Source organism: Pongo abelii, chromosome 4 (genome assembly GCF_028885655.2).
Source record: "Pongo abelii isolate AG06213 chromosome 4, NHGRI_mPonAbe1-v2.0_pri, whole genome shotgun sequence".
In the NCBI taxonomy this organism is placed as follows: domain Eukaryota; kingdom Metazoa; phylum Chordata; class Mammalia; order Primates; family Hominidae; genus Pongo; species Pongo abelii.
In genome coordinates this window covers 67952747-67975438 of record NC_071989.2, presented here as the reverse complement: position 1 = coordinate 67975438, position 22692 = coordinate 67952747, and the positions used below count along the sequence as shown (strand labels likewise).

The following is a 22692-nucleotide window of genomic DNA, read 5'->3' as shown; positions in this document are numbered from 1 at the left end:
ATCAAAAAAAAAAAAAAAAAAAGCATGGGAAAATAACACCAGCTATAGGGCAATGCTCAGCTCTGGTAGCAATTCCCTACCCTCTCCAAACACTCGCTTCCCACAAAAGCCAGTGTTCTAGAAATTTAGTCATATAAAAGTCACAAAAATGTTTATTAAAAATGTAGATTCTAGCCTTCAACTTCAAAAACTCTGATGCAGCAGGTCTGAGTTGGGTTGATGAATGTGCATTTGAAAAAGAACCCCAGCCAATTCAGCTGCAGATGATTAGACCACTACTCTAAATCAGAAGTACTGAATATGCACAGCTGGCAGGTGGATGTTGGCGCCTGAAGCGCCAGCGTGAGGTCAGGCCTGGGACATGATTTGGCAGTCATTAGTCTGGAGGTGGAGTTAAAACCTTGGAGTGGATGGAAACATCCAAGGGAGGGTGTAGAGAGAGAGGAGTGGTGGACTAAGGATAGAAAGCCAGAGTGCAGGAGATGGATAAAGGAGGAGGAGTCTACCAAGGAAACTAAATGCAAGTCTGGAGAGGGAGGAGATGAACAGAGAGCACCACGTCATAAATGCTGATGAAGCAGCATTCAGTAAGGAGGGGTGCTCAAAGGATCAAATGAAACAAAATGGCCGAGAAAGGGAAAGCCAGAAAAATATTCTTTGTCTGTGTAGTCTATCTCAGGCACTACAATGTTTGCTCCTAGAAGGTAGGATTATTTGTCATTGCATTCCCAGTAACTGGCATATTGTAAACACTTAATAAATGCTTGGTGAACTAAACTGGATTGGGACCGACAGCTGCCATACAAGAATTTTTAAAGAGCTCCATTACAACTTGGTTCCATCAAGGACCCTCATTAGGATGAGCAAATGTTGTACCGATAAAACAATCCACGATGGAGAATTAATTGCAACCAGATCGATAAAGCAGTTATTTTGAGCCATCTGCCAAGATGTGGTAATGACATTAAAAAAACAATGTGGAACCTTTGTGTGTATGTGATGGTATTCTGAAGAATAAAATGTACAAGTAATTAAAAAACAAAGCAAAGACCTTTACAATCTTTAAATTTAAATTGTGAGAGCATTTTTTAAAAACACAAATGGTCCCTCATGATCATTTGTAGAAGCATGTGTAGCCATAAGGAGAACAAGCCACATTAAACGAGGTAAATGACTCTCCAAGAATGCACATGTGTTGGTTGCTATGACAACAGTTGGGTTTTATGGAATAGAGAGCAAAAAATCAATTAGAAACCACTGGAAGAACTTGAACAGGAACATAAAACATTCTGCTTCACAATTTCAGGAACTTTGCTACATCTGTGTACTGAATGGAAAGGGTTTGTGTGTGTGCCAGTCGACGGAGCAGTGGGAAAGTCACCCTCTTGATGCATTCCCATCATCCTAACATCCCTTTTCACAACCTGGTCTTCTCAATATCCAAGTAATTTATTAGAGTGTTAAAAAATTTAGCCAGTTGCCTGCCTCCTATGTATGAATGACATTAAACAATTCTTGGCTTGGAGATACGTATATTTTTTTTGAACCAAACAGTTTTCATTTTTATTCATAGAGACAGCCTACATCTGTGTAGCAGTTTTTTCCCCATCCTGGCATGTGCCCAGCTAGTTAAGAAAACACAGGAAGACAGGGAAGAGACCATCTTGGGAAGCCAACCTGCCAACCCTCTCCCACGTTTCCTCCCTCTCTTTCTTTGGGGATCTATTATTTTCCATTCTTATCTTTCCGAGGTCGTAAGAGGATTAAGAAAAAAAATTATCATTTTTTCAGACTCTTCATATTGTTTAATCGGTAGAGTGGGAAGAGGCCCTGTGGCAGAGATGATAACTTCAAAAGCCACCACAGGAGACCGTACACCAGCCATGTAACTTTCTCCTGGGTGGCTCTAAGAATATTTGGTGGAAGGGTTCCTGTGGCCATCCAGGGATAGATTTTAGTCTAAGGAACTCATTAAGCTCATGAGAAATGGTCAAACTTTCAGAGTGAACTGTATTTAGATTAGTTATGAGATGATCAAGAGGAAGAGTGACCCAATGAGAGGGACTTTGCTTCTCTGACTCATGTTGCACAACACCAGCAGATTAATCCCAAATCATCCCCTTTATAACAGTGTTTTTCAAATTATAGACTGAGACACATTACTGCTTCTGGGGATCAACTTAGTGGGTTGGGACCACCATTTAAGAAAAGAGAAGAAAGAAAAGTAAGACAGAAAACAGAGTGAATCTCATCAAGTAAAGTTAAAATGTGTTTTGTAAAACTTTTGTTTTACAAAAGTTTTATATATGTATGTATTGGGATGCTAAATTGAAAGTATTTCTTACTGCAGGTCCTGGCCAAAAAGGTTAAAAGTCAAACTCTTCTTTGCTAAGAATGCCTCAATATTCTCAGTGGTCTACCAAAAACAAACAAACAAACAAAAAACAGAAAGAATTCCAACTCCTTCACCTCTAGGACTGGAGTTGTTCCCCAAATCCACAACTCAGTTCTGCAACTTTATGCTAGGTTCTCACTTTTCTATTCACTGTCCTCTCACCTTATGCTCATCTCAATGTCCATGCATGACTGTGCCCTTTACTCATAATGCCTCATCTCCTTTGTAGTTGCAAATTCTACTCTCCTTTAGAGACCATTCAAGCTGTATCTTGCCATTTCACCCATAAGATCTCCATCTCCCCTCATCACTCATCTCTTCCTCTTGGTGTATTCATTTCCACACCTGATCTCCCCAGGGGCCCTCTCTGCATTGCTCTTTATCTTCCTCCCATCACACTCCACTCCTACATCTCCTTCTGGCAATGTTTTTCCCCTTCCTGTGTCTGCCTCCCTCTCCCTGTTGCTTTCCTGTTGGCATCTGCCTTGCAGCTTATCTCCTCATTGACTTGTTTTTGTTGACTTGTATTTCTGCTTCCTTATGTATATCTCCAGCCTTCAGTGTCCACTCGATTCGGAACAACTTGAGCCTAGGGACTGTGAATTACTTTTTTGTATCCCCCATGATGTTTGGCATAATATAAAGCACACAACGAGTACCCAGTAAAAATTTCTTGACTCAATCAATCAATCTTCAATCATCAATCCCTCCTTTGTATTAAATCTCTACCCTACTCACTCCAGCATTTTTCTCTTTAGATACAATGTTTTGTGTTTGAAATGGCTTTGCCATTTCTGAAACTTTCTCATATCTATTATCTCACTTGATCTTATCTACAAGGACTTGGTTAAATAGGCACGGGCTATGATACTCATTCTGGAGAGATGGGGTGACTAAGTCTCAAAGGGATTTGTAACAGTAACATGGCTTATCAGTGATGTCACTAGAATCAGAATCTAGGATGTGACCTATTCTGTGCCATTATCCTCCTCCAATGGAAACTTGAGAACAATAATCACACAATAAAATAAAGTGCTCACTGAATGCAAAATAGAGTACGGGGGAAAAAAAACAAAAATAGCAGACAAGGCATAACCTGTGTTTCTCATGGAATAAGAATTTAAATACCTTGTACTAAGACCAAAATTCTGAGTATCATTTTTGCTTCTGTAATTGCGCTTGAGCTCTCATGATGCCATAGTAAGTGGGAGAAAATATATTGTCCACTTAGGGAGGATTATGTTGCTTTCCACTGTTAGACTGACAAACATTTCATTAACTCCACCCTGACAATTAGCTCGGACTCTGTACAGAGTTACATATAATAAGCAAATTATCTTTCTTTTTAACTTATTAATTTGTTTCTTACCAAGCTGTTCTCCTAAATGTTGACCTCGCTCAGTTGAGATGACCCGCTCATCTTCCATGTCACACTTGTTTCCAACCAGAATAACCTGGGCGTTGTCCCAAGAGTATGTTTTGATTTGAGTTGACCTAAAAGAAAAAGAAGCATGACATAATCAGAGGAAAGCAGAACAGCATAAAATGAAGGAGAAGAAATACATTCCACAGATGATGATGGTAGCAAAAGGAAAAAAAAAACCCACGAAGTCCAAATGCCTGACATTTAGAGTTAATTAGTTGAGTGCAATTTTACCCTTCAGATACTCATCAGAGATTGCATGAGTCAAAAATCAAGGGAACAGTGGTGTACTAATAATTCTTTTGTATTTAATGAGATTGATACCACTACTGATTCTTCCTTTCCTCTTTTACCCCACCTTATGTAATACCTTTACAGTAGGATAGCCAACCATCCTGGCTTCCCCAAGACTTTCCCAGTTTAAGCAGTAACAGTCCCATGTCCTGAGAAACCCCTCCGTTTCAGGCAAACTGAGATGGCTGCCCAACCTATTTACAGCCCATCACACAAAAACAATATTTTCCCTTATCACAGTAACAACTTAAAGAGCTAAAGCAATGGGGCTTAGGAAATCTGGGAGAAGTGATAATTTTTTAAAAAAAGAATTATGAGAGCTAATATGTTCATGCCTTACCTTTATAAGAGAAAAATGTCAGGTTGATTAATGTCAAAATTATAATACAATGATTTGGCAATTTAAGTTGCTATAAACAGGATATTTAGAATTTAGAATAAGCCTCCAGTATGATTCATGACACAAATAACCAACTTTTGATTTTGGAACTTAGATAATAAATGTAATAATTTGCTTCTGCAGGGTATTGTTTTTTTAAACCTGCTTAGCCAATAAGTTTATTGTTTTTATTTGAAAAATCATCCTAGAACATTGTTTTAGCTCTCAGAGCCTGCTCCTGAGCTCTGAGGAAGCTTCCCTTCTTTTGAGCTACCTGATCTTTCCTCTGGGCATGGGACATTTTGGGATGTTTCCACCTGTTGTTTTTAACTTCTTTCTTGGATTTCTCATAGTTTGGATTCTCTTGTATAGCAACATGAGCTTTTTTGTTTTATTTATTTATTTATTTGAGACAAGGTCTCACTCTGTCACCCAGGCTGGAGTGCAGTGGCATGATCTTGGCTCACTGCAGCCTCAACCTCCTGGGCTCAAGCGATTCTCCCGCCTCAGCCCCCTGAGTAGCTGGAACAACAGGTGCACACCACCATGCCTGGGTAATTTTTATAAATTGTTTTTGCAGAAACAGGGTTTTGCCATGTTGTCCAGGCTGGTCTCAAACTCCTGGGCTCAAGCAATCCACCCACCTCAAGCCTCCCAAAGTGCTGGGACTGTGAGCCACTGTGCCCAGCCAATATGAGTTTTATTGTATATCTCCTCCATCAGGTCTGAAGTTACGCTGTTCTTTATGAATGGAAAGAACCGTTTCTTGTAAGCATCTTCATCTGCTTCCATTAGGTAATGCATGTAATCTGCGTCATTCTGACCCATGATGTGTTTCCCATGCACTTCTGCATTAAATTCCTTGCTTTCAGAATCACAAGCAGGGAATCATCTGGTACTATGAGGGACAGAACAGCCTTCATCAACAGCTCCCTTCAAGGCCCCAAAAACTTTATTGCCAGTGATGGTTCTGGCAAGGCCTACATCCAAATAGCAGGTGAAGTCACCAGGCTGACCATCAATGCTTTCCACATTGCATTAATCTCCAGTCATCTCCACTTGGCCTTCATAGATCCTGTCCATGCCAAACCTACCGAGAAGCCTGTGGGCCAGCGGCAGGCCAGTATAATGTGCTGCAGCATAATTTGTCAGGCCAACCTTCACACCTTATTTTGGTAGTTCATGTACCATGTACATATGCTGCGCAGACTAACATATCCCCTTCTATATGGGCATAAGTAATTTGACAAATCATATATCTGTTTGTTACACAGACTATCACCCTGTATTTGAGTGTGTTGTATTTATTTTTATCCTGTATCACGGAGTGTTTCTGAGTATAGTAATCAGTTCTACCCTCTTGTCATTTCCTAAATTTCACTTGGTATCTCTTGAATAGACCTTATTCTTAGCAACTTTAACAAACCCCATTCTGCAGAACAAAGACCCTCATCCATGGCTTGACACAGACCTGCAGGCCCAGCAATGCCAGGCAGAGAAAAAGCGCAGGTGTTTTTCTAAACACTTAATATCTGTTGCATTAATTTAATCCTTAGAATAACTTAAGGAGAATATTATTACGCCCATTTTACAGTGGAGGAAAATGAGGCATATAGAGTGGTTAATTGCCCAAGATCACTCAGCCAGTAAAGTGGCAAATGTGGGAGTCACGTTCTGGCAGTATGGCTCTCAAGCCTGTGCTTTAAAACATGTTTCCATGATACTCATTAAAAGTTCAAAAACTGAAGTTCTAGTGCATTTATTGTTATCTAGAGGAAGCTATGTTTTTTAATTCTCTCTTTATATCAGCCACATTTTTATTTGAGAACAGTCTAAGATAGGTGGGAAAGACATATTACCTGGTGGTGGTCAGGAGAGAAATATTGAAATGTTGAAATGTAAACAAATGATTAAAGTTTGAAAAAAACCAGATTTGTAACATGTCAAAAAGTAAAGGGAATGGTGTTACAAACAATAGTCAAGTGAAGGATCATTGAATAGAAAATGGCAATGAGCTGTTCTCAACTTGAAGAGGGAATAAAAAGCAAATATTATAGCTTTTTAAACTACAGCAGGAGAGTTTTCTTTTTTTTTCTTTTTTTAATTATTATCATTATTATTATTATTATTATTATACTTTAGGCTCTATGGTACATGTGTGCAATGTGCAGGTAAGTTACATATGTATACATGTGCCATGCTGGTGCGCTGCATAGACTGGATTAAGAAAATGTGGCACATATACACCATGGAATACTATGCAGCCATAAAAAATGATGAGTTCATGTCCTTTGTAGGGACATGGATGAAATTGGAAATCATCATTCTCAGTAAACTATCGTAAGAACAAAAAACCAAACACCGCATATTCTCACTCATAGGTGGGAATTGAACAATGAGAACAGCAGGAGAGTTTTCAATGAGCTATGATCACTGTTTCTCCTTCCTGAGAAGAAAGGAAAGAGTGAAGAGGCAGATAGGGTTTTATTTCAGCATATTCCCCTGAACCAAGTAAATCTAAGTTTTCAAATGAGATTAAATTAACTGGGGAAATATATTCTTGATTCCACCTGGACATCTCAGAGTCACAGCATATTTTATTAGAACAATATGACCTTTCTAATTCTGATACCTAAGTTAATAATATATTCCCTTAGCAACAGTGAGATTTGGCAGGACTGGAGAAATAAAGACAGAACTTCTAAACTCTATACTTTTTCCTCACTTATTCTTATATATGGAGAATATGAAAAATGATGCATTCATAATGAATTAGGGTGTAAAATAAATTCCACTCTTGGAAACACTTTAAGTAACAAATGCTAATATATTTTTACAAACGAAGTCAAAAGTTTCTTTTAAAGGATCTCACATCTGATCAGATTTCTTTATGTAATTAAAAGAAATGATCTGTTTGTTCCTATAGGTCTTGTAAGCCAGGCGCTTGGAAAGGCCCTGGGCAGGGAGCACTTATGTTAACAGAAAAAAGTTCTAATCCTGGTAGTAAAGCTAGAAATCAGATACCCAGAGTGAGATTGGTGACAAGGGGTTCACCAGAGAGTGTCACAGTTGTGTAAGGAAGGAGCTGGGGCCAGGGTGTTAATGACCCAGCTTCTGAGTTTCCTGAGGACAAATGAGTGCTTGAGGAAATCTGGCACTCTTCTGACCTGGGCCAGTACATCCTACTGCACCCCTGACTGTATAAACCCAAGTCAGGGTGTGCTTTTGTGAAGGTCAGGAAGGTGCATAACTCACAACCTACTAGCTGATTCATGTCCCTTAACCAAATTAATGGAACGCTTGCTTCTACCACTAAATACATCTGAGTATCTCAGTTCTGCTGACATAATAATAACCCACGGGGTCTCAGGCTGCTGTAATAGGTTATACATTTACACACATACAACATTCCCTGCTCCTCAATGATTTATAAAAATATATGACCAAGAAGAATATACTTATTTGGCCATGATTATATGAGATCTATCCTCTTCATTTGCTCTTATATAAGAAATATTTCAATGTCACCTTAAATGTTCTAAATTGTCAGGGACATAATGCAAAATGAATATTTTCTACAATTACTAGGGAATTACAAAGAATCGTTATTTTGAAAGCTTAGAGAGCCAAAGGAGTCCAGTTTTCTTTTTAATGAAATAAAATTTGTGGTCTAGAGCATTTGTGCTAAGATGAACACAAGACTGATTTGCCATTAGAGTTGGTTAATTTTATGATTGAAATTGGGGTTGCAAATGTTCAATGTTTGGCTTTGGTTTTGACTACTTGGACTTCCTGATGTTGTTCTGCATCAGCAGAGCAGGGAAGGGAGCTTTAGGCACTGTCTCACCATCAGCAAGAGGAGATCAATACCATGCTGGCTGATTTGTGAATTACCACCTATCATAAAACCTAACATAAATGATAAGATCAAAACTATTTTATAATGGCCAGGAAAAAAAGGATGTAGCAAATTAAAGTATGTCAGCTTCTTGTTGCTTTGAAATTCCTTTCATGTATTCTGAAAGATTGAGCTTTTTTTTTTTTTTTTTTTTTTTTTTTTTTAAGTTTCTGTGCTTAGTGCATGGTAGGTTAACATACAAGATCTGTTTGTATATTCCCTTCTTAGGTCCTGTAGAACACTATGTTGTTGCCTTGCAAGAAAATGTAAAATGATGATCATTACTCCAAAATGAGTATTCATGTCACTAAAATGAAATTTATACCTCTTTCTGCATACACAATAACTTTCTATCCATGTACCAATAACTGTATGACTTTGGCAATATAAGCAGCTATGACCAAGTTAGTGCATGTACGAGCAATGAAATCTACATTTGGTATTGCTGCATAGTGATCATAAGAAGCCATTGATGAAAAGGCATATCTCAATGTCACAGATTTTTTTTTTTGAGATGGAGTCTTGCTGTGTTGCCCAGGTTGGAGTGCAGTGGCTCACTGCAACCTTCGCCTTCCAGTTTCAAGCGATTCTCATGCCACAGCCTCCCCAGTAGGTAGGATTACAGGCACGCACCACAACACCCAGCTAATTTTTGTATTTTTTTTAAGTAGAGACAGGATTTCACCATGTTGGCTAGGCTGGTCTTGAACTCCTTACCTTAAGTGATCTGCCTGCCTCCACCTCCCAAAGTGCTGGGATTACAGCGCAAGCCACCGTGCCCAGCCATAGATGGGTAAGTAAGAAAAACTGTGCATCTTAGAATTCGTAAAATGCTATTGTGTTCTTGATATTTCTTTTATGTAGGAAGATCCAGGTTGAAATAAGAGCTCAGAGTATTCTTTTAACCAAGGAAAACTTAGAGATGAGGAAGTATAAACTCCATGAGTTGAGAAAGACCTAGAGTTATGCATATTTTGTCTACACTGTAATAGGAATTAGCATCAGAAGAATGTTGGGATAGTAATTCAGTTCCCATCCCTTCCAACTCAGACTCAACAATTTATTCCGCCAGTTTGAGAAAGCTCTAATACTTAGTGAGTATGGGGAAGTCGTTCTGAATTGTTTAGTTCAGTATCTTCATCTGTAAAATGAGGCTATTATTTTACATGTTCTGGGGCTGTTGTAGGCCAAATATGGTTTTAGGTAGGGCCACACTGTACTTTTTAAGTTGCAACATCTCGTTACACATAGAACACATTATTAGTCTCCTCTTGGGCAGCCAGCGGCTCCTCTTCCCAAATCCAGCTTAATTCATCATTTCTAATTCCTATAATTGAAATAATAATTGGATTTTTTTCATTAAAGAGTCTCAAATTTTGTTTTCAAGTTCATATCTCCAGGCTGAGGTTCTATACAAATAAATTTCTAACTGGGAGTAAATGACCTTCCCCTTATGTGTCTATCAGGGGTATGACACATGTTTGTTGAATCCTCCTTTCACATGGTATTTATATGTATTTACCTTTTCACCATTGGATGTATTTTGTGAAATTTCTTATTTGAGGAATGCATTTCCAATCATCTCATGAGAGAGACTGTCTTATTTCTTTGTTGGGTAGAGACACACACTGAAAGCGAGTGGCTGTCACCAAACAGTATACATGTGAAAAGATGATTTATTTCTGAATCACTGCAAAAGATCCTTTGGGATTTACTGTTAATCTCAACAAGATTAATGGAATCAGAAGCCATATGCTGGTCACCATGGTTACTCTGCAAATGGCAGTTAACTCAGACCTTACCAGTACCAGATCATAGTTACTAAAAAGCCTGTTATTTACCTGCCATTTAGCTAAAACAAAACAAAACAAAACAAATACCTCAAGCTTTCTCTCAACATTTATGTATAAACGTAAAAGAGAAAGAGAGGAGGAAAGCATAATTTATCCCCATTTCAGTTCTTATCAAATATTAAAGTGGAGTCTCAAAAAAGCTGGGATGAGACATCAAGATAAAAGAGCTTTTGATATTTTATGATGTTTCACACATAAACAATTGAACTCTGCACAGAATAAAATAATTTAAGTCTGAAGAGCTATAAACAAGTGAACAAACCACATTTCTACAATATTTCTAGTATTCCTTCTCTTCTGTTCTGGGTGTGTTAAGTAATCGCCTATGAGTTCAGCCTCTTCTCATGGAGAATGACAGACTTTTGCTTAATCACAATGTTCTGAAAAACAGTCCACACAATGCACCTCAGTGACCCACAAAAACAATTGTCTATTAGGGTCTGATTTGGGATGTATGTGGGAATATGAGGTATCAGAGAGAATATGACTCACTCTTCCTCACCCAGTGAAGCTCGAACAGATCTTAATAGCAGGCCCTTTCTAATTCTGGAAGCTACTATTGCTCTACTGCATCCATTTCCTTTATTCTTTTTAATATTTGGGAGCTTTGGCTTTTTAGTATCACAGCCTACTTCAAGTTTGTAAAGAAACTTCCCAACCTGCTTTTGCTCTTCACATACAATTGGCCCTTTTGTTATTTTTTTCACTTAATTTAATCATTTATTTATTCATTTTTTTTCAACCTTCAGAGAGCTTTTAAAAATTAGCCCAACTCAGAAACATTACATTAGAACCTCTAGAGTCTTCATCAGAGGTATTAAAAAGAAATCTCCAGGTGATTTGTATATGCTATCAGAGCTGAGTATTATTAGGATGATTCCCTCCAACTACTTTTCTTTTTAGTTTCTAAATAATCTATTTCTTTATTTCCTAGCTAACACCACAAAGTGCTTGCAGATGATTTACAAAGACATATACAAAATAAAAAAATTTCATGAGAGTAATACTAAGAAACCAGAAATAGGAACATAATAAAGTCTGATTAGTTACAAATGCTATAAATGCTAATAGGTAGTTTTAGGAAGTTGAGGGGGTAGGCCTTTTATATGTATATTAACTGATTTATAAATAACACATTAAAAAAGGAAAAATTTAAAAAGATATCCTTAAAAATGCTCTTTAATATTTGATATAATATTTTATTATTTAGAAGAATAGGTTCATATTTTTTGGTGCAATTGCTACATTCTTAATAAAAATTCTAACAATAGTGAAAAGCTAAAGAAAAAAGGATCAGAAATCTCGCTATCTCCACTATTAACATTTTGGTGAAAATCCAATAGTAGGTTGTATTACAGTTCTTACTTAGTCATTATTTCCTTCCCTGTAGGTGTACTATATTACCTTGCCCTACTAACTTTGGATCTGGCCAATGGAATATAAGGAGATTTGACCTGTGCCGCTGTGATTAACAGACATCAGAGGCATGGTGAGCTTCCATCAGCCCTCTTGGGTTCTTATTCTTCATCTTGGGAAGGGCCCATCCCAGAAAGGGGTTGCTCTGTCAGTTTGTCCCAGAAATGAGATGCCCCAAGGAACCCAGCTGAGTTCTGCAGACACCAACAAATGTCAGCCAAACCTAGAAAAGTCCAGTTTAACATAGCACCCTTCATATGGCCTTGGCTTACCTTTCTAGCTTCTAGCTTCAACTTTCTAGCTTCTAGTTTCATCTCTTGCTACCCTCCATCTTCCTTCCAATTCTGATATGGGCTTTTTAATTTCTTTGATTTTCCCATACATTCTGTATTTTCAGCAAGTTAGGCCTGTCACTATAGGTGGTTTCAGGTTTTGTGAGGTCTAAAAATCACAAAAATTTGAGGGCCCAATTTAAGAAAAATGCAAATTACAAATACAAAATTAAGTATGGGATATTTTGTACCAGATACTATCTATATCCCCCAGGCCTTACCACTTCTGTGCTTGTTGGCTGATTTCCAACTGTTAGTATCTGCAACTCTTTGCTTTACAGCTTTCACCAAAGCAATGGAAGGTCACTGCCTCCATCAAGGAAGGTAAAATATAAAAGGAAAATAACACACTCAGGAGCGGACCTGAGCCAATGCCTGACAGAAGTTGGAGTATAAATACCCCAGCTCCCTTTCTCCTCAGGTTGTTACCATACTGATTCTCAGAATTTTTAAGAAAGATTAAGCTCTGATAACCCATAATGGTAGCTGGTTTGAACACAGACCTTTTATTGGCTGTCTTCCCTTTCACAGCCCACTTACCCTCCTGCTACGGGTATTTCTTGCACTTCCCATATAAACTACTTGTGTGCAAACTCCTGTCTCAGAGCCTGCTCTGGGGGAATTACTAAGACACTAAGAGGGGATTTGTCTTAGTAAGGGGCCCAAAGTTTAGCTGTGTTCTGGACCTGGCAGTATGGCTGAAAAGCACTGATTATTAAATAATTTCATCCTTTTTTCAAAGAGCCAGTTTATGGCTATACCACTAAACTTAAGCTTCATTAGTTTTGCAAGAAATCACCTGTAGCCATCACATGTACCATCTGTCTAAAACACATTTATGGCTTCTGTGTCAGGCCCTCTTACTCTCTTCCATCTTCCTCTGGGTTAGTTGCCACTCATGCAGGCCCACATATGCCTTGCACATCACTCACTATAACTTTTTCACTTATTCACATCCCCTCTTGACTATAGGCACCATGAGGACAGAGATCTCAACTGTGTGTTGATCATTAAGTCTCCAGCATTCAGCAAGATATATGGCACATGGAAGGTACTCAAACAATAATGTAGAATTAGATATTGAATGAATGAGTGAATGATAGACTGAATATGGCAAAAATGCCTGACTCAGAATATAAACACAAAACAAAAGAAGAATTACCATCTTATGTGATGCCAGTGCCCCAATGCATCCATTTTAGGATGTGTTGCTGGCAGCTTCCTCCACAGAACCTTTTATACCCTGACACTGTCCATGGTAAGGGAAGGCAAGTGTTCACCCCATCACAGTCTGCAAAGGACATCTGCATGACTGGCTATTCATCCCCAGTCTGGAGAAGTCACATTTTCCTTTCTGATCTAGAACCGACAGTTAGGATGAGGATATCTTAGGAGTTACTTAGCACCTTGACATTGTGGAAGAGCTGCTTTGGAAGGACCCCAGTCCAGCACCTTCATTTTGGAGATGACAAAGCTGAAACTCCAAATGTGAGTGCCTGAGATGGCTCAACTACTTAGTGGCCAATGTGAGTCTATATCCCAAGTCTCCTGTGAATGCTTGTCCTCAATGTGCTGTCTGCTCGCACAGGAGGGAAAGTGCCTACATTGTGTTGAATGTGGAACTTGGTAAGAAATTCATATGCTTGATTATCTTTTAAAGTAGAAAACAATATATCTCCTGGGAAAACCAAAAATGCTTGAATCTGCATAGATCTAGGAGGGTCAATTCAGCTGCATGTGGAAGCAAGCAGAACTGGATGTTCTGGAAGGATCTGTTTGATCCACCTCTCCGTGGATCTGTTGCAGAGAGCCAGTACTAAGAACGTATTTCGAGAGCTCAAGAAGCAGTGTTCTTCATCCACCTAGTCCTGGAACTACCTTGCACCACATCCAATTCTCCCTTATTAGTCTAAATCTAAACTTAGACCTATTTCCATCATGCCCATCTTATAACTTCTGATCTCCTAATTTTATAAAATGTCAAATTCTATTTTTTAAATTGTATGTGTGGTAGAAACAACTGGACATTCCTTTTCTTCTATGCAAGGAAGAAAAACAACAGTAACTAGATGAAGCAAGGATCACCCTTCTGGACAACAAAGGGAGAGGAATGAAAGTCTGACCTAGGAAAAGGTAAGACGTTCCTCAGCTCAAGAATGCCTGGGTTATGCTTTCACAGGGCAAGGCCAAAGTCATGTTGTTAGAAATAAATATCCTTTTCTCAAATTAGACAAGATTTATATTATCCTGGGGGAATTAGTGATCTTTGACAAGATATGCTTCCTTCTTAGGTAAATGGGAAGGCAATCAGGCTTGCTGAAGGGGAAGCTAAACTTGGAATCCAGTGCCTACTTAGGTACCAGAACCTTCTCCTCCCACTTTGTATTCCTGGTGGCTGAGAAAAGAAGCTTCACAGACATTCAGCCAAAGCCTGAACACCGAGGTTTGTGAGATATTAAGACAGGACCAAGGGAGTCCTATGGGAGAGCTGGGATTTCCAAGGAGAAGGAGTGGGACTATGAGTTTGTGGATTTTGTAGAACTTTGAGATGAAATCTTCAGGAAAAGGAGAAGAAGGTATTAAGAGAAGAAGAGAACCAAAGGAGAAAACTTGCTCAGGCCTTTTGAAGCCCAGGACTGTGAAGCCTCTTTTCTAGGCAGGGAACTGGATATAGTGATACCTTCTCTTCCTCCAACACTAAACTATTCTTTTGAGATCCCACTGTCAGGAAAGATTGTGAAAGACTTCAAAGTGGGCAGAAAAGATGACTGGGGGCCCTGTTCAGCACACCTTCCCAGGTTATCTCTGCTTTTCATCATCTTTGAGCTATTTTATAGCTTTGTAGATGGTAGAAAACCAATAATAATACAAGTTCTTGCAAATGGAAAGAAGTGCCAATAAATTGTGTTTGGTGGAATGCATCTGATTCTCGCTCCATGGGTATTAACCCATTTTGTAACTTGGTAAATTCGTTTCTGCATTCCTGATTGCCTGTATGTGTGCATTCACTGAATATCCCCTTGAGCCTATGCAACATCTTACTGGTTCCTTCTTTAAGTCCAGACTTAAATAATATCTTTGACATGTGTTTATTTTATATTTGGATAAAAGCTGTGGTTCTACCATATGTGTTTGTGTATATATATAAATTAACCATAACAACTTAACAATGCAATGGCTAAGGAAGGCGTGTGCTTGGGATGACTAGGCAACCCGTCCATGAGAAAGGGTGGTAAGCACTGTGACCACAGCAGATACCCAACCTGCAGCGTGCATAAAGACCCACTGGGGAGCAGCAGTGAGAAACACTCCTGGCATGAAAGGCAGACCGGAGGCCTTAAATGTCCTGTTAAGTTAGCAAGGAACACCTTCTGAGATGAGGAAGACCCCGGCCTTGCTAACCCACGTATGGAATATTGGTCACTCTAGTGGGAGTCAGTGTGGTGCAATAATCCTAAATATATAATGATTATATGTATAATATGTAAATTCAGACATATAACAATAAAGAAATAGTAATAAAACAGTGGCTTCATTTATTAAACCCTTACTTTGTGCCAGGCCCTATGCTAAGTGCTTTACCTTTATTATTTCATTTAATTCTTACAACAACCCTTGAAAATAGGAACCATTGTTTTCCCCATTTTGCAGATGAAGAAACTGAAAAATAAAGACTTATAAGGATAAGTTACTGGAAACACTCAGATAACATATAACAGAACTAGAATACAAACCTTGACAATGGAGTAGGAGCTCAAAGTCCTGGGTTCCAGTTTTTGTACCTAATTAGGAAAACCAAGACTATTTTCTCAGCTTTTCTGAACTTCTGCTTCCTCTTCTGTGAGAGGAAAGAAAGAAACCTATACATTTTCCTGCCAAAATTTCTTGAGGACCAAATGAAAAATGTTCATGGAAGAGTTTTCAAAACTCTTGGAAGTTTTGAAAAATACCTTCATGGAAGGTATTAATATTACTGGTGAACTGATGTTATTAACTATTCACATGGTATTGATATATTATCTCAAAACCATTCTCTAAACAACACTCACTGTGATTTTCCTTGCTGTTTTGAGACCTTTAATTAGAAAAGGTTAAAGTGGAAAACAGAAACAAAAGCAAAATACTATCAGATTCTATTTTCCTTGAATAAATGCATTGTCAGGCATGAAGAAAGATATGGTCTCTGCTCTCAGGGAGCTTGCAGTCTGGCTCCACACCAAGACCTTGCAAATATACTTAAATCAGCAAGTGTTTGTTTATTAAACAATCGTGCACAAGACACTGGTGTCTACACCGTATGGTGTTGCTTTTCAACTTTCGCAGGCATTAGAATCACCTGGAAAGTTTGCTAAAACCTACTCCTGTGCTCCACCCCTAGATCGTCTGATTCAGGAGGTCTGGGGTGGGGCCTGAGATCCCGCTTTTCCAACAAGCACCAGGAACGGGATGGGGAGGAATGAGGAGCAGGGACTGGACCTCTGGGAAGTGGAGAGGTGCGAGTATAGGCTTATATAACTCTTTCCACCCCCTTTTATGACCTTGGGCTGTGTCCTTTGTCATCTGCGCTCCTGCCCCCACCAGCCCCCATCTCTTTCTTTTTTCCTGAACACACAGTCACATCCAGGTTTTGTGAGAAGTAGGTTTGTTTTTCTTTTCTCTTACTTGCCACAAAAGAAAGATGAAAGGTGAGCAAAGCATTTTCTTTATGACTCCCTTACTATTTGTTGATGATGTTGGGCTCAGAAAGTCAGTAGCCTTCATGGATTAAAAAAAATCATGAGTCTTTAAATATTCATAAGTGAGCTTGAACCTCCATGTCAGGAAAATGCCTAGACTGAAGCAGAGGACCGTGGGTACTTGAATGGGGCTGGGGTCTCTGGGGTGAACAGCTGGGGGGCTTTCAGCAGGGCTGAGGGGTGAAGGCTGGTCAGGGGGCACCATGCTTGGTAATGGCAGTGGGAACCTGTGGTGCAGTGGAGGGAGGGTGGGTCTGGGGATTGGTCCTGGGGCCTCTATCAGTGCTTCACCTTTGTGAGTTTAGCTCTGACTGTCCTGGGGCAAAGTGAGAGAAAGCGGGTGGGACATAGTTAAGCTGGCCTCCCAGCCAGCTCTGTGTCTTGGGGAAAGGGCAGGGGAGAGAGGAGGAAAGGAAAATGATACGCAGGAAGGCAAGGAAAGATTATTCTCAGGGCCCAGTAATGGACTTCACTGAGGACTGTTGTCCCTTTCCTAGGCCTTGGGTTTTGGTAAAACAGATTTGGAAGAGCCAGAACTATCTGTTTCCTTTCAATACTATATTTGCCTTTGTGACCCCTCTCAGTAAATGTTTCCAAAGCATTTTTTTTAATTGATTGTCATAAAAATCACTATAAAATCCTCTCTCTCTCTCACACACACAGACACATACAAACACACACACACACAGACACACATACACACACACACAAAATCTTACCTTTAAAATGACATTGTTTTTCAAATGAGCCAGAGCAAAGAGGTTTTGTCATTGTAGAGAACTCTGGCCTCAGGAAACCAAGAAATGAGAAAAGGCCAAGCTCCACAGTTGCCATTTGCCCTTGGTTGTAGAGAGTAATTGCTCTTCAGTCTTTCAGACCTCCCATCAAATAATGCATCTTGTAAAGGGTTCACCTGCAGGCTGTGCATACAAACCATAGCACTTTTGCTAGTATACTTTGTCACAGTGGAGAAGTGGTTCATTAAACCCTAGGCTCAGTTCAGAGGCTCAAATTAAGTCCTGGTCTTACTGTGCCTCAGTGTGGTTAGAATGATCCATGTTCACACCACATTCCTTGGAGGCTGACAAGGCCATGGTTGCCCCGTTTTGGTGGGAGCAAATTTCAGAAGTGCACCATTAAAATAAGTGAATAAGGGGCTGGGCACGGTGGCTTATGCCTGTAGTCCCAGCACTTTGGGAGGCCAAGGCGGGCAGATCACTTGAGGTCAGGAGTTCAAGACCAGCCTGGCCAACATGGCGAAACCCCGTCTCTACTAAAAATACAAAAAATAGTTGGGCACGGTGGTGCACGCCTGTAGTCCCAGTTACTGAGGAGGCTGAGGGAGGAGAATCGCTTGAACACCGGAGGTGGAGGTTGCAGTGAGTGGAGATCACGCCACTATAGTCCAGCCTGGGTGACACAGTGAGACTCCTTCTCAAAAAAAAAAAAAAAAAAAAAAAGTAAAGAAGGCAAGCTGCAACTGATGCCTAAGAGCATGTATGAACTAAAAGATGTATCTCATGCATATATTACCATCCATTCTTGAAGTATACCAGTATCCTTCTATTACTGCTTTAGAAGGAACTGTCCAATATTACTGGGCTTCTTGAGAAGATCATATTAACCAGTAATGATCATATCTCAAAACAAAGTAACTTCTAAGAAAACACACACACATACACACACACACACACACAGGCAGAGAGAGAGAGCACACAGAGTACTTTTGTACCAGTAGAAGCACTTTTGTCTCTTGACCACTATTTTCAAGGTGTGCCTGTCATTTGTTTGCTCTTGAATATGTTTCTTGCCCTCCCTGTCTGTGTCCTGTATGGTAAGAGGCTGATCCTTGCAGTCTGTGTTTTCCTGGCTGCCTTGCCAGCTGGTTTCTGATGGGAGACACTGGCAGGAGACTGGACAGAAGGAGGAGGGGTGAAGCTGAGTGTTTCTCCCCGGCTTTCAGCAGCTTCTCTAGGAGGGGCAACAGCTCTATTGTTCCACTTCTGCTGGGTGGCTGCCCCAGCCTGTGGGCTCAAGGAACACCACAAATACCTGGGCTGCTTTATTGCTCCAGCTGTTTGGCAAGCTTCATCTGCCACAAACAATGTGAAACGGAAGAACAGTAAATGATAAAGTTAATATAACTATTAGCTTTCCTAGCTGTCTACTAGGTTGCAGTATGTCTTAGCACAGGCTGCTATAACAAAATACCATAGACTGGGTGGCTTAAGCAACAGACATTTATTTCTCTCAGTTTGGAGTCTAGGAATTCCAAGATCAAGGTAAGGCTGATTCAGTTCCTGGTGAGGGATCTCTCTCTGGTGCAGAGAGATTTCTCTTGTGTCTCTTCCTATAAGGGCACTAATCCCACAGTGGTGTGTGTCGGGGGGGCACCCACATGACCTTGTTTAAAACTAATTACCTCTCAGAGGCTTGACCTCCAAATACCATCACATTGGGTACTGGGGCTTCAACGTGTGAACTTGATGGGTGGGGACACATAAACCTGCATTGATTTTCAAGTTTCAAGGCCAGTAAGAGGGAAATATCAATTTGAGGAGTTTCCTGTAGTGTCTGAAATTCTTCCATTGCTTTTCTTGCCTAGCACTAACTTTTAAAAAGATTCAATGATCGTATATTGTACATTTTTCAGTTTGTGCTTCTGCTAAGGTGTTTTTTTTTTTTTTTTTTTCTGAGAAAAAGAGCTTTCAAAACCAGAAATCCTTTTTTCTTTCATCAAAAGTGTGCCTTCAAGGAGGCTTCAGGCACAAATTCTTCAGCGACATTTTGAAGTCAAAAGTACCTTTTCCAGAGACAGCCACAGTTCTCCAGGATGTCCTTCTATTTTTATATAAGAAGAAACAATTTTTTGGTCACAATTCAGTATTTCAAACTCAAAATAAGTATTTTACACAAGAATTTGATATTCCTTTTCATTCATACATAGTTTTTCAGCTACACTGAGTATTAGCATTCTCTGGGTATGCCACACGCTTGAATTTTGCTGGGCTTTTGCCCTTGCTGTGGCTTATGCTAGAATGTTATTTGGTAGAGAAGCTAGCAACATTATCATCTTATGTTAATGCAAATGCACTGAAGATAAAGAAATCCATGGCTACCAAATTTGGTACATGAAATTGGAGTTAGATGTTTGCTCTACAAATAGGATTTTTATGAACCTCACTTTTGAAATGCTAAGTCAAGAGAGGAGAAGAGTTATGTTGCTGATATTAAAAGCTGTAACAAACTCTGTGGTTATGGCTAGACATGCCATTAAATACCATAATATTCCAAATAAAAGCAGACCCTGGTGAACAAACGAGAAAGAGCATCCACCATGTAGCAGAAAATAATTCAGTCAGCACAAAGCTTTTCAAAGTGATTAGGTTTCAGTTTAAATCAAATACAAATGAGATATGATGATATCCCTTCTAAGTAATTCTATTATTCACCTCATTATAAATTTCTTAATTGTGTTACAAGTCAAAGAAATTGGGAATTGAAAAGAATTCTTGGGCCACTTAATTTAGCTACCTGCCTGCATAAGATTTGCCCAATGGGTTTACTTAGCAGATCAACGTAAAATAATAAGGTTGGGGGATACTTCAATAATCTGATTTAAAATGTTAGTTTTATTTCCTGAAACAGATATCCAATTTTCTTGTCTTTAGTTTTATCTCTGAGCAGTACCTTTTCTCATTTGGAGTCAGGAAAGAATATTTATTCTTTCTGCAACTTTTCTCTGTGTACTGTGTCAAATTCTCCAGAAATGCTGTATCATGTTTTGTCATTTCACAATTCATTTGTTTTGCCTGTAGCCAACTAAAGTTATTCTTTTTTTTTATTTGAGACACAGTTTTGCTCTGTCGCCCAGGCTGGAGTGCAGTGGCGCAATCTCAGCTCACTGCAAGCTCTGCCTCCCAGGTTCACGCCATTCTCCTGCCTTAGCCTTCCGAGTAGCTGGGACTACAGGTGCCCACCACTACGCCTGGCTAATTTTTTGTATTTTTAGTAGAGATGGGGTTTCACTGTGTTAGGCAGGATGGTCTTGATCTCCTGACCTTGTGATCCACCTGCTTTGGCCTCCCAAAGTGCTGGGATTACAGGTGTGAGCCACCGCGCCTGGCAAGTTATTTCAAATATCTCAGTAAACACTAGAGTTTTAGAATTTTGAATACATTGGTTTTGCTGAACAGAGTCTATATTTTTCTACATTTACTATTATTTATTTCTTCTTAATTTTTTTTTTATTTTACTGGAGAGTACCCACTGTGTTATGGACTGAATTTTGTGTCTTCCCCCAAATTCATATGTTGAAGCCCTAATAACACCCAACGTGATGGTATATGGAGGTCAAGCCTCTGGGATGTAATTAGATTTAGACAAGGTCATATGTTTTGACCCTCACCATTGTAGTTTTAATGCCTTTATAAATCTCCTACTCTCTCTCTACCATGTGAGTATGCAAGAAGGCATTTCTCTGCAAACTAGGAGGACAGCTCTCGCCAGGAACTCACTCAGCAGGCACCTTGATCTTGGACTTTCCAGACTCCAAACTGAGAGAAATAAATGTCTGTTGCTCAAGCCACCCAGTCTATGGTATTTTGTTACAGCAGCCTGAGATGACTAAGACCTACTGTATAGTAGCTGCAACTTAGTATGGGGCTTTCAGTGTTCTCAGAGCTCACAACATATATCCATTTAGCTGAAATTAATCTTTCTAAAGTTGATACATTATGATGGGAAAAACTCTGTCTATATTAACTCTCTAGGCAGAGACAGATCACCTTCAGTCAGAAAGGTCTTGCTTCCCATCTGCAGAGACCATCCAGGCCACGATGTTCTTCTGTCTGACATGCTGCCTGCTGCTTTAAAAAGCAAATCATCCCAGGAAAAGCAAGAAGCAGCAAGTGTCTAATGGATTCACATGAGATACAGATTAAAGCAACCCTTTCTTGTTTGTTATTTTTATTTTCCCATTCTACAGAAGCACAGAGATGATGATATTGCTCAGGCGATTCTGGTTGCTTAGAAAATACCACTATTCAAATCTTGCTAAGTCACCAAGGCATTTCCAATTCCTCCTCCCTGTTGGTACCTCTGCATTCTACCGCTTACCTTCCTTTGACACTGGCATATGGGATGGGTGGTTTCTGCTCCCTGAGGTCCATTGTGATGAAAGCTGTCTGGTTTATCTGAGTGGGTGTAGGCTAACGGTACCAGTATTGATTTTGGCCCCATTCTTGTGTTTGAAAAACTCAAGCAATGGGTTTCCATCTGATTATTCTAACACAGTAGTTCTTGAGTGGGGGTGATTTTGTTCCCCAGTGACATCTGGGGAACAAAACTGTCTGGAAACATTTTTGGTTGTGATGACTGAGGGAAGGAGAGGCTACTGGCATGTCATAGATAGAGGCCAGAGATGCTATTAAATATCCTTCCATGCAGAGGACATCTGCCTTTCTTTCCCAACAAATGTCCATAGTGTCACAGTTGAGAAACTCAGTTCTAACAGAACCAAGGGTTTTCTTTTCTTAAATAATCATGTATACAGGGAGCTTGTGGTTCACCTTGGTATGAAGTAGTACAGTTTGATGAGCACTGTTTAATACTAAATGTGTCCAAGAAAATCAGATTTTTATTCAGTTTCTTCTTCCTCCCTCTCACCCTAAAATTGATGTATTGGTTGCCTGAGTTCCTTCTTCCTCATTAGAATAACAATAGCTACCTATTCAGCAGCACTTACTATGTACTAGGAACTTTTCTAAGAATTTTACATATTTGGTCTCAATATTCAGCCCTATGAGATGGGACTAATGTTATCATCATTTTACTGTTTAGTAAAATAAGGAACAAAAAGTTTAAACATCTTGTGTAAACTTGCAAGCCAGTGAATGGAAGTGTGGGGCACAAACCTAGGGAATCTGGTTCCAATGTCAGCACCCTTCACTTCTAGGCTAATGTTC

General features: G+C 39.5%; 1 protein-coding gene across 2 annotated transcripts in view; it reads right to left on the bottom strand.

Annotated features, from left to right (window-relative positions):
- Nucleotides 1–22692, bottom strand: part of RAB3C (RAB3C, member RAS oncogene family) — a 298479-nt gene that overhangs the window by 32431 nt on the left and 243356 nt on the right. For both annotated transcript variants that reach the window (XM_009240730.4, XM_002815582.6), the window contains exon 4: nt 3765–3889. In XM_009240730.4, the coding sequence (XP_009239005.3) occupies nt 3765–3889 (125 nt within the window). The remainder of the gene's footprint in view (nt 1–3764; nt 3890–22692) is intronic.